Consider the following 12764-nt stretch of genomic DNA (forward strand, 5'->3'; position numbering starts at 1 on the left):
TAGCGGATCGGATCGAGCCATCTGATCCATTGCGCACTGAGATGCAGAGCCTCCGCATCCCCATCGGCACGGACGTCGACGCCACCAACGTCGCTGAGGCCCGAACCCAGCTCGAGGAAAGGTGCCAGCAGATGCTGGACCTGTCCGAGATGCTCGCCGCCACTCAGCGTCACGTGGATGCCGCTCAGCTGGAGCGCGATGCCACCTACGGATTCATGCTCGCCGCGGCTGACCCAAGCCGGGTCGCCGATGTGCGTGCCCAGGGAGGAGCGATCGGCCGGGCCCTCGGCGCCGTCCCAACCGTCTACGAGACCCCAGCGAAGAATATGCGCGCTACCCAGGCAGCCGCAGCCGGCCTGGACCAGCTCACGGGCGAGGAGCTGAAAGAGCGCATCGGGCGGATGCGCGAACTCCTCCACGCCGCCAACACACAGTAGGACCGCCTCAACTAGCTCGCCAAGCCGGCGGGATCCGGCTCCGCCCGCCTTGGCGGGCCCGGCAAACTTCTGCACACCGCTTCCTCGCCACCCGGCGAGGCGCACTCCGGACGAGCCCGGACTCAGCGTGACCCGGCCGCTACAGCCGCTGGCGGATTGGGCAACGAGTCCGTCCTAGAGATCCAGCGCGGACCCGGCTAGCATGGCCGGCGTCCGGCTCCAACCGACCTAGCCCTCCGTGGCCTGGCCGCAAGTCGACTCAGCCCGTGCGCCATCGACGACGCTGACGCTCACCACCGCCTCGATCGGCTCGCTCGCTCCCTGGAGGTGGAGGAGAGCCCTTCCCCAAAGGATTCATGCTCCCCCGCGACACCCCCAAGTACAATGGGACGGTGAAGCCAGAAGACTGGCTCACCGACTACACCACGACCATTGGCATCACCGGTGCCAATCATCGTCTCGCTGTGCGCTACGCACCGCTCATGCTCCAAGGGTCGGCCCGCACATGGCTGAACAGCCTGCCGATGGGCAGCATCAACACGTGGGTGGACTTCAAGGAAGGCTTCATCCGCAACTTCACGGGGACCTACAAGCGACCCGGCCGCCCTAGCCAGCTCGCCATGTGCGTGCAGGGGCCTGCGGAGACCGGTCACGAGTACCTCGCATGCTGGACCGAGCTCCAGAACAGCTACGAGGGCGTCCATGAAGTCCAGGCGATCCAGTACTTCGTCAGCGGGTACCGAGACGACACCCTCCTCAAGCACAAGCTCTTACGCTCTGAGCTGGCCACCATGGCCGCGCTCATGGTGGCGGCGGACAAGTACGCCACCGCCAACTCCGCCATGAAGATCCAGGTGGCACTGGATGAAGCCGGCAAGACAAAGCCGGTTCCCCCTTCGAAGCCGGCTGGTGAAAGCAGCCGGCAGCAGCATCACCAGAAGAACAAGCGCAAGGCCGACCAGCCGGCGCCGCTTAACGGCAACCGGCTCGTCGCGGCCGCCGAACCCGCAGCGGACCCGGCGGCGAAGCGCCGGCAAACCGGCAAGACGGCATGGCAACCCGCCATGAGCTTCGAGTAGATGCTTGACGCCCCCTGCAAGCACCACAGCAGCGCAAAACCCTCCACGCACACGCTTCGGCAGTGCGCCCTCACCAAGCGAATCATGAGGGGCGACGTCCCGCCCCCTCTGGCTCCGGCTCACGGCGCGGGACAGCCGCCTCCGCATCCACCGCAGCCTCCAGCTGGCGGCGCGATGCGCGACGATGCTTACCCAGACCAGAACGCGGCCTACGTCGTCTTCACCAGCCTCGGCGACGACAAGCGCAGCGAGCGCCTCCTTCGGCTGGAGGTGAACACCGTTGTCCCGGCCAAGACGGAGTTCATGCATTCGTCGGATCGCCCGATCACCTGGACCCGGGAGGATCACTTGGCAGTCATGCCGAGTCCGGGTGGTTACCCCCTCGTCCTCAACCCCACCATTGTCGCGCGGCGCACATGCAAGTTCTCCCGAGTCCTCATCAACGGCGGTAGCAGCATCAACATTCTCTACTGCGACACGATGACCAAGCTCGGCCTCAAGGCCGAGGACCTGGAGCCAACCCGAACGATCTTCCACGGCATCGTGCCCAGCCTCTCCTACTCCCCCATTGGCCGGGTCCGGCTAGATGTCTTGTTCGGTGACAGCGGCCACTTCCGGCACGAACCAATCTGGTTCGAGGTGGTGGACCTGTCCAGCGCGTATCACGCGTTGCTGGGTCGGCCCGCGCTCGCCAAGTTCATGGCGGTTCCCCACTACGCGTACCCGAAGATGAAGATGTCGGGTCCCAAGGGCCTCATCACTATCACCGGCGACTACCGCAAGTCCCTGGAGTGCGCCCGAGACAGCGCCAAGTTGGCCGAGTCGCTGGTCACTGCCAAGGAGTGGCGCCAGCTCGACCGGATCGTCGCCCTGGCAGGCAAGGCCTCCGCCGCGTCGATCCCGACCCCGGACCCGGCCGGCGAGGCCGCCTTCAAGCCCTCCAAGGAGACCAAGAAAGTGAAGCTCAACCCAGAAGACCCCAGCTGCAGCAAATACGTTGTCATAGGCGCCCGCCTCGACAGCAAATAGGAAGGCGAGCTCGTTGACTTCCTCCGTGAGAATCGGGATATCTTCGCATGGACCCCCAAGGACATGCTGGGTATCCCGAGGAAGTACGCCAAGCACAAACTTCACGTCCGCATGGACGCCAAGCCTGTCCGTCAACCCCTACGACGATTTTCTGAAGAAAAGAGAAGAACCATTGGTGAAGAAGTGGCCAAGCTTTTGGCGGCCGACTTCATAATGGAAGTGTTTCACCCCGAGTGGCCGGCCAATCCAGTCCTCGTCCTGAAGAAGAACAAGACCTGGCGCATGTGTATCGACTACACCAGCCTCAACAAGGCATGTCCCAAGGATCCGTTCGCCCTCCCACGGATCGACCAAGTCATCGACTCAACCGCCGGGTGTGAGTTCCTGTCCTTCCTGAACGCTTACTCTGGCTACCACCAGATCAAGCTGGACCCGGCCGACGCCCTGAAGACGTCCTTCATCACGCCCTTTGGGGCGTATTGTTACATCACCATGTCGTCCGGCTTGAAGAACGCCGACGCCACCTTCCAGCGCTGCATGTAGAAATCCCTGCTGCCGCAACTCGGCCGCAATATCCACGTGTACGTGGACGACATCGTGGTGAAGACCAAGCAGCACCTCACGCTCCTCGACAATTTGAAGGAAACGTTCGCCAACCTCCGTGAATACAAGGTCAAGATTAACCCGGAAAAATGCATCTTCGGCGTCCCGGCCGGAAAGCTACTCGGCTTCCTCGTCTCGGAACGCGACATTGAGGCGAACCTGGAGAAGATCAAGGCCATCGAGCGCATGCGCAAGCCGGCTCGGCTGCGCGATGTCCAGAAGTTCACCGGATGCTTGGCCTCGGTCAGCTGGTTTCTAAGCTGGCTGGGCGAGAGGGCGCTACCCCTGTACCAGCTGATGAAGAAGACGAGCCCGTTTGAATGGAACGGCAAGGCAGACAAGGCCTTCCAAGACCTCAAGCGCATGCTCTCCACCGCACCAGTCCTGGCCGCGCTGACCAACAAGGAGCGGCTGCTGCTCTACATAGCCGCGACCTCGTGGGAGGTCAGCACGGTACTGGTGGTCGAGCGACCAGAGAAGGGCAAGATCCAAGCCGTCCAGCGCCCAGTCTACTATCTGAGCGAGGTGCTCTCCAACTCCAAGCAGAACTACCCACACTACCAGAATATGTGCTATGGCGTGTACTTCACCGCCAAGAAGCTGAAGCAGTATTTCCAAGAGCACGTTGTCACCGTGGTCAGCACGGCGCCTATTGAAGAAATCATCGGGTGCCGGGATGCCTCTGGCCGGGTTGCCAAGTGGGCGATCCAGCTAGCCGGCCACACCATCCTCTACGAGCCCCGCACCACGATCGAGTCTCAAGCCCTGGCCGACTTCCTCGTCGACTGGACCGAGACCCAGTACTTACCGTCGCCTCCCAACTCGACGCATTGGTGCATGCACTTCGACGGGTCCAAGATGCGACTCGTGCTTGGGGGGCGGCATCGTACTATCATCCCCGAAGGGCGACTGGCTCCACTACGCGCTCCAGATCCACTTCGCCGCCTCCAACAACGTCGCCGAGTATGAAGCCCTTGTGCACGGCCTCCGGCTTGCCAAGGAACTCGGCATCCAGCGCATCCTGTGCTACGGTGACTCAGACCTGGTGGTGCAGCAGTGCCCCGGCGAATGGGATGCCCGCGACTCCAACATGGCAAGCTAGCGCTTCCTCGTCCAGAAGTTGTCCGGATCCTTCGAGGGCTGCGAGTTCCTCCATGTCCCGCGCGCGGAGAATGAAGCAGCCGACACGCTCGCCAAGATCGCCTCGTCACGGCAAGCCATCCTGTCCGGCGTCTCCCTCGAGCACCTGCGCAAGCTGCCCGTTAAGCCATCAACGGACTCCGAGTCCATCCACGTTCCACACGACCCGGCCGCACCTCAATTCGGACCGGTGACTGCGGAACCAGGCCCGGGGACTGCTGAACCCGGCCCGGGGGCTGCTCAGCTCGACCCGGCCACCATCGTCCCAGACTCGGCCGTCTCTATACCCGACCCGGGGGCTGCTCAACCCGGCTCGGGGGCTGCCGACTCGGAACCCACCCTGGTGGCCGTCTTCGCCGTGGTTACGGCTCCATCTTGGGCCCTCCCAATATCAGAATTTTTGGAGAACGGGGTTCTCCCCATGGATGAGACCGAAGCTCGGCAAGTGCAACGCCGGGCGTCCGCCTACAGCATCATCAACAATGAGCTCGTCAAGCGCAGCTCCACCAACGTGTTCCAACGCTGCGTTGAGCAGGAACAGGGCATCGACATCCTCCGCGACATACACCAGGGAGAGTGCGGACACCATGCCGCATCACGATCCCTGGTGGCCAAGGCGTTCTGCCACGGTTTCTACTGGCCCATGGCCCTCCAGGATGCCGAGTCGCTCGTCCTCAAGTGTCAGGGATGCCAGCGCTTCAGCAAACACAGCCACCAGCCGGCGTCAGCACTCCGCACCATACCGATCATCTGGCCCTTCGCGGTCTGGGGACTCGACATGGTGGGACCCTTCAAAACCGCTCGAGGCGGCATGACGCACTTGTTGGTGGCAGTGGACAAATTCACCAAGTGGATCGATGCAAGACCAATCAAGAAAGTGGACGGGCCAACAGCCGTCTGGTTCATCAAGGACATAGCGGTGCGCTACGGCATGCCGAACAGCATCATCACCGACAACAGCACCAACTTCTCCAAGGGCGCGCTCGAACAATACTGCTCCGTCTCCGGCATCCACCTCGACCTGGCCTCCGTTGCGCATCCGCAGTCCAACAGGTAGGTCGAACGGGCCAATGGACTCATCCTGTCCGGCGTCAAGCCGCGACTCGTCGAGCCACTCATCCGCTCACTCGGCAGCTGGCTTGACGAGTTGCCAGCCGTTCTCTGGAGTCTACGCACCACGCCGAATCGGTCTACCGGGTTCACCCCGTTCTTCCTCGTCTACGGAGCCGAAGCCATCATCCCGACCGACGTCGAGTTCGACTCACCCTCACCGTGCGTCGCGATGTACACCGAAGCCGAAGCCAGAGAAGCCCGCGAAATGGCGTTGACCTGCTCGAAGAAGCATGCCTCCTGGAGCTCATTCGCTCGGCCATCTACCAGCAAGGCCTGTGGCACTACCATAGTAAGAAGATCAAGCCCCTCGCGTTCCGCGAGGGCGACCTCATCCTCCGACTCGTCCAAGAGCAGGCAGGCCAGCACAAGCTGTCCCCTCCATGGGAGAGCCCATTCATCATGAGCAGGGCCTTGCGCGACCGCAACGCCTACTACCTCATCGACGCATGCAAGTCAAGGAAGCGCAAGAAGGACACCGCCGGTGAAGAAACGACCCGGCCATGGAGTGCGGAACTCCTCCGCCCGTTTTACAGTTAGCCGCACGAGCGTATGTATGGTCGCCTTTTGTAAACGCGTGAAACTATGGGGTCCTCGAACAAGACTCGTGGGCTGCCTTTTGTCGACCAATTTTTGTGTCCTATTTTCTTGCATCACTATACCACTGAACCCGGCCACCGGTCCGACTCGCTCGACCCGGGGGCTCAGGGGCTAGCTGGCTCGGTCGCCACCCCGCCGCCTTACTTGGTGATTCCTGATAAATTTAGGATGCCGCGGTCCCCCACTTCGCCCCAAAGACACAGATCTAGCTTTGGCTGTCGGCTAGTAAGCACAACGGACCAAAGCTCCTTTACGCTTCATACACTAAGTCAAAGGCTGCCGGGTCGATCAACCCGGCTAACCATTCATCAAATGAACAGCCGCACGACCGAATGCTCGCCAACCGGCTTCGCCGGATTGCCGCCAGCCGGCCCAGCGGGTGTTTCGCTCGCGCTCAACGTTTCAAGGGACCCAAATCCTGCGCACTCCTCTCAAAGAACCGAACTCCTTGTCACGGACCGGAGCCTCGGCCGTCTGACTCGTGGGGGGGGGGGGTTGAGAAAGGACAAACGCATGAAATCGGTCCAAAAAACGGAAGGCAAAAAGCAAAAGCACCCACGACATCTAGACAAGTATTTAAGAAAAGGCCCACAACCCGAGTTCATTACACCCTAAAACCCCCAGTGGGTGGGTGGACCTGCTATTTAACAAATTATTACACAAAGTGTCTCAGGCATCTCCAGCTCCGTGTCGCAACGTCGACGGCTCTCCCCTGGCGGCCTCCGGATCCAGCGAGGTGCCGGTGTCCTCCTCAGCACCCGTGTCGCGGTAGATGCCCGTCTCCTCCGAGCTCCCCTCCGGATCGTGGAGGAGCAAGCCGTAGTCTTCGCCATCCACAGCCCTGCCGTCTTCCGTCCGCTCCGGATGGAACTCGTCGTGGAAGGCGAACTCGGTGATGTAGCTGGCCCGGGAGGCGATCCGGCCGGCTTGCTCCTGCAAGTGCTGCTCTGAACCGGCCCGCTGGCCCATCAACGCGTCCAGCTGCAGGTCCGGATGCCAGGACAGCGCGAACCGGAGCACCATCTCAGCACCGACACGAGCGGCGGAGACGCGCCACTCGCCAAGCCGGTCCGGCCCCATCTCCAACCAACGCGCTAGGCGCGAGAAGCTTCTCGGTTAGACGGAGTCCGGCCATAGGGCCGCCGTCATTGCAGTGCCGGCCTGGGACAGCCGCCCCAACTGCGTTCCCAGGACCTGCAAGCGGGCCTCAGCGGCGGCGATGATCTTCGGGAAGGTCCAGGCCACCCGCGGATCCGTCCCGGATCCAACGACGCTGGTCGGGTCACGCTGATGGCGGACGGCTTCCTCCGCCGGCCGCTGCGTCTCCGGGAAGGCCCCTGCCGCAAAGGAAAAAGCAAGTTAGAAGAAGAACAACAAGGAAGAAAGGCCGGATCTTGACCCGGCGAACGACAAGAAAACGCACTTACTGGAGAAGGACTCTTCTAGGTGCTGTGCTACAAGCAACGTACCACGCCGCTCCCGTTCGATGGCGCGTCGCGCTCCTGAGCGCCTTCTCCAGATCAGCCGCCTTGGCAAGGGCCGCCTTCAGCTCGGCGTCCTTGTCTTCGGCAGCCTTCTCGGCCGCCTCGCAGCGATGGGCCTCGTCCTAACGGGCCCCCTCAACCAGGGCGACCTGCTCCCACAGGCGATCCACCTCGGCCTGGAGCCGGCCCTTGTCATCGGCCAGCTGGCCGCGCTGCTGGTCCGCCTCCACCAGGGCCTTCTGCGCCTCTGCCACCTTGGCGGCTTCCGCCTTAAGGTGCTCCACCTCGGCCTCGAAGTAGCTCTTGTGACCCGCCAGCTGCTCATGCAGCCGGTTGAATACATCAAGAGACCGCCGAGCCACGGCCGCCACCTCCCTCGCCTGCGCCGCCTCGACGCCAAGACGGCCGGTGTCGGCAACGAGCCGGTCGTAGTGATGACCGGCCCGGAGCAGACGAGTCCGCCAGGACAGCACCTCGATTGCGAAAAAGAAGGACTTGGCAGAAGAAAAAAAGCAAGACTTAAGATTTGGCCCAACTGTTACACAGTTGGCCCAAATATCGGGGGCTACACCCAGTGGGTGCGCTAGCGCGCCCCCACTAGAAAAGAGCACAAGAATACCTGCAGCGACGTGGAGCTCCTCCTCCTTGGCGGCAATCTGCCCCGTGAGCTCTCGGTGCTTGCCCAGGAGACGATTGTAGGCAGCAACCCGGAAGGCATCAAGATGCTGAAGAAAGTAGAAGTCAGAACAAGGCCAACACTCTAAAGATTCGACCCAACTACTACGTAGTTGGCCCGAACCTCGGGGGCTACACCCAGTGGGTGCACTGGCGCGCCCCCACAAAGAAGAAATTACAAGAAAACTTACCAGAACAGCGCGCTCCAGGTCGAGTGTCCGCTCCACCTCGGCCTGGGCGAAGGCCTCGAGCCGTTCCGTCCGGCCTCGCAGGCGGCGACTGATGGCTTCCAGCGCCGCCTCCTCCTGGGTTGCAGGCCTGAAGACAACGGCGCCCCCGCTCCACACCGGCTGCGGCACGGCAGCTCGGCGCCCTCCCTGCCGGGGCACCAAGGCGTACTCCCCGCTGGCCGCCTGCGACACGGCCATCACCTCCTCCGACGCCCCTCCCGGCGCCGACAATGACCCGGACGCCGGGACGCCCTGCGTCACCGTCTCCGGCCCAGCTGCCGGGGCGACCTCCGGCACCGCAGCCCGCGGTGCCTCCTCCAAAACTGGCGGCGCCTCCGACACCGCCGCTCGCAGCGTCTCTTCCAAGATGGCGCCGCCTCCACCACCATCAGCCCCCGCTCGCCCTACCACGTCGGCCCGCGGCGGGGAGTCATCCGCCACCTCCACGACCGCCCGGTCGGGGATCACCACCGCAGCCCGGCCTCCACGGCCGCGCTCCCTCGCCAGCGACGACTCAAAGACCGTCGCCGCCACCACCGTGCCCTCCGGCATCTCGCGCTAGGCCGGCTCCGCGCCGCCTCGCGCCCATTCCTCCGCCGCGTCAGTCCAAGCATGGACCGACGCCGCCTTCAGCTCCGCCTCGGCCCAGTTCCTGTCCCACCAGGCCATGGCTTCAGCGTCGTTCGGATCCAGGCCAAGGTCTGAGTCGGCCTGTTCCTCCACCTTGGCCTAGTCGGCGAGGTCGGACCGGCTCCTGCAGAACTCGGCCCCTTCGGCGGCCGCGGCTTCCATCGCCGCCCTCGCCAGCGCGATTGGCGACCTAAAGAAGAAGACGGAATAAGCAGAAAAGAAACAAGACTAGCTCAAGGAAAAAATCGGGGCGCGAATGAGGGATGAAGCTTACCCGGCCAAGACCGGGACTGGGGTTGGCCTCCCGTCCCCGCCACCGCGCTTCCTCTTGGCCGGCCTCCCGGCCCCGGCCAGGTCCGCCGTGCGCTTTGGGGCCTGGGGTCACGGCGCGACGTTGTCTTTCCCATGCGGGCGGCACCGCGAGGACCCGGCTCCGCCCGCGTCGCCGCCTCCCCCGCCCAATGCCACTACACCATGAATTGGCGTCAGCATTGATCGTTCCGTGCCGTGGTCAGCACTTCAAGACACATGAGGAAAAACACAAGACTTACCTGCGCAACGCCCAGCGCCGGCGTCAGACTCGACCTCCTCCTCCCCACCATGAGCCGCAGGCTCCTCTGGCGCCACCGGCGTCACTTGTGATGGGGCCTGGGTGTAAGGATGGCGAATCGCATTCGGAAGTATCTCACGCGTCACGTCAGGATGAATGAGAAGGTGTGCGGCGGCAAAGTAAGAAGACCGGGCACTCACCTGCGGTGCCGGGTTCGACTGGCTGTATGACACCTTGCTGAACCGCCAGTCATCGCCATGGTTGGCCTTGGAGATGCCATTCATGTCACGCGTGATCTGCTCCGTGGATAGCCGCGTCGACCCCATGCGGTTGGGGTCTTGAAGGCCGACCATTTCACCGACGAGGCAGGAGCGCCCCTGAAGCGGAAGGACCCAGCACCTGACGAACGCGGCGAGAAGGTCGGTGCCGGTGAGCCGCTCCTACGTCCTCATCACCATCACCCGCTCGCAGAGGTTGATGATCTCCTGCGACGGGCGCCTGGGCGAGTAGCCCCAGTTCATCTTCGCCCGTGGCGGCGCGATGGCGAAGGCCGGAAGATTGATGCGATCCGCACCATGGTTGCGGACGTAGAAGAAGGAGTTCTGCCACTTCTTGGTAGAATCCTCCAGCGGGATCTTGGGGAAATCCGCCCCCGACTGCTTCGAGATGACGGCAGCGCCGCAATGGGCGAACTCCCCGGCCGACGGGCCCTACTGCTTCAAGGAGAAGAAGCTCGCCCAGAGGTCGATCAAAGGCTCGACCCCCAGGTACCCCTCGCAAAGGGTGACGAAGCCGGGGAGCTGGACGATGGTGCCGGCGCCAAGATGATGCGGCTGGAGCCCGAAGAATTCCAAGAACGCGCGGAAGAAGGAGCTCGCCGGCAGCCCGAACCCGCGCTCGAAGTGTGTGAGGAAGACCACGCGCTCCTGCCCCTTAGGCCGAGGCCTCTGCTCGCCACACGGCAGACGGACACCGACGTCCGTCTCCCGTGGCAGGCGTCGCGTCGCCCAGAGTTGGGTATTGTCCTCAGAGGTGACGTTCGAGCCCATCCAGGAGCCCGATGGCAGTGACATGATCAAAGGAAGAAGAAGAAGAAGGAAGATGGATGGCGCAGGAGCTCTGCTTGGAGCAGCGGGCACTGCAGAGAGTCGGTTGCAAGGAGCGGAGCAAGAGCAAAGGGACAGGAGGGCGCGAGCGAGAATAATGTCTGCCGCCCCCTGCCCCCCAATTTATAACCCTTGGTTTGAACGTGGGGAAGTGGGGAAGTGGGATCGTCTGCACGCACCCGTTCCACTACCCCACAATAAGTGCACGTGTACACGCGCAGTAACTGCCCGGGGAAGAGCAACCGGCCCCCGGACGCCGCAATAAATCCACGCGCTTGGGCCAAGGGTGCGCGGACGTGGGCCCCAGCCCACCGCCCGGTCCCGTCACACGCGTGGCCTGTCAGGCCCCTCCGACTTCCGGGCACCACGTGGTGCCCGTGCGAAGCCCGAGGGATTGCCCCAAGATTCGGCAGACTTCTCGGTCCCCGCCACGGCCAGGATGCCACGATCCGATTTCCGAGAAAACCGGCACACAGTGGGTGTTGCCGGACCCGGCGCTCGCAAAATTCACCTTGCTTAAGGGGGAAACTGCGAAGGCCCACTCATCCGAAGACGGCGGACCTTCACAGCTTCGGGGACTACTATCAGGGGGATGGACCCCGGGTAGGCAACGGAACCTGGATCCTCTTCAAAAATAATGGGGTTGGCACTGCCCCTCAATACCGGCACGCGCTTGGTTGGGTCACTCGACCCAGCCAAGCCCCGCAAGCCGGCCAGACTAGCCGACCCGGCAAGACACGTCGACTCGGCCCCAACAACTAGTGCAAGACAGCCGAACCCGGCACGAACAAAGCCTCCTCGACAAGCCAGCACCACCCGTGGCGTGCTACGCAATCTAGCCACGGGTCAACTCTTGTCCCATCCTGGCCGTATGATGGGACGAGACTTTAATAAACGATGACCGAGGCAACAGTGCCTCGCCCATGCCTATGGTCAGCGAGTACGTAGCAACAGTGCCCCTCACCTACCCGCTGATCAGGGCCGGCGTGGCTACAGTGCCCCCGCCTTCACCGCTGACAACAGCAAGCGGCAACTTGACGGAGAGCACTGTACGCAACTCAACTCGGCCACACCCTGACGATCGACAAGATGGCGCACAGTCCCCCTAGGCATGCGGGGCCCAACCCGGGTCCCCGGACACCAACGATACGGACCCACCGACTTGTAACATTACCACTGTACCCCTGGGGGGTTGACCTATAAAACCCCCCAGGAGCCGTCATGCACACAAGTGAACTCATTCCATCATACACACCTAGTTAGCAACACCCAAGGAGAGGGAACTGAAGGAAATATGCCCTAGAGGCAATAATAAAGTTATTATTTATTTCCTTATATCATGATAAATGTTTATTATTCATGCTAGAATTGTATTAAATGGAAACATAATACATGTGTGAATACATAGACAAACAGTATGTCACTAGTATGCCTCTACTTGACTAGCTCGTTGAATCAAAGATGGTTAAGTTTCCTAGCCATAGACATGAGTTGTCATTTGATTAACGAGGTCACATCATTAGAATGATGTGATTGACTTGACCCAGTCCGTTAGCATAGCACTTGATCGTTTAGTTTGTTGCTATTGCTTTCTTCATGACTTATACATGTTCCTATGACTATGAGATTATGCAACTCCCGTTTACAGGAGGAACACTTTGTGTGCTACCAAACGTCACAACGTAACTGGGTGATTATAAAGGTGCTCTACAGGTGTCTCCAAAGGTACTTGTTGGGTTGGCGTATTTCGAGATTAGGATTTGTCACTCCGATTGTCGGAGAGGTATCTCTAGGCCCTCTCGGTAATGCACATCACTTAAGCCTTGCAAGCATTGCAACTAATGAGTTAGTTGCGGGATGATGTATTATGGAACGAGTAAAGAGACTTGCCGGTAACAAGATTGAACTAGGTATTGAGAAACCAACGATCGAATCTCGGGCAGGTAACATACCGATGACAAAGGGAACAACGTATGTTGTTATGCGGTCTGACCGATAAAGATCTTCATAGAATATGTGGGAACCAATATGAGCATCCAGGTTCCGCTATTGGTTATTGACCGGAGACGTGTCTCTGTCATGTCTACATAG

The 12764-nt window shown here is 61.5% G+C and overlaps 1 protein-coding gene across 1 annotated transcript; it reads left to right on the plus strand.

Annotated features, from left to right (window-relative positions):
* The first annotated feature begins 793 nt into the window (after positions 1-793).
* Positions 794-1516, plus strand: LOC147966177 (uncharacterized). The gene has a single exon (XM_087530743.1). The coding sequence runs from the start codon at positions 794-796 to the stop codon at positions 1514-1516; it is 723 nt and encodes a 240-aa protein (XP_087386869.1).
* Positions 1517-12764: the final 11248 nt, after the last annotated feature.

The sequence above is a fragment of the Triticum urartu genome, chromosome 6A (assembly GCF_056163025.1).
Source record: "Triticum urartu cultivar PI428250 chromosome 6A, HENAU_Tu73, whole genome shotgun sequence".
Lineage (NCBI taxonomy): Eukaryota > Viridiplantae > Streptophyta > Magnoliopsida > Poales > Poaceae > Triticum > Triticum urartu.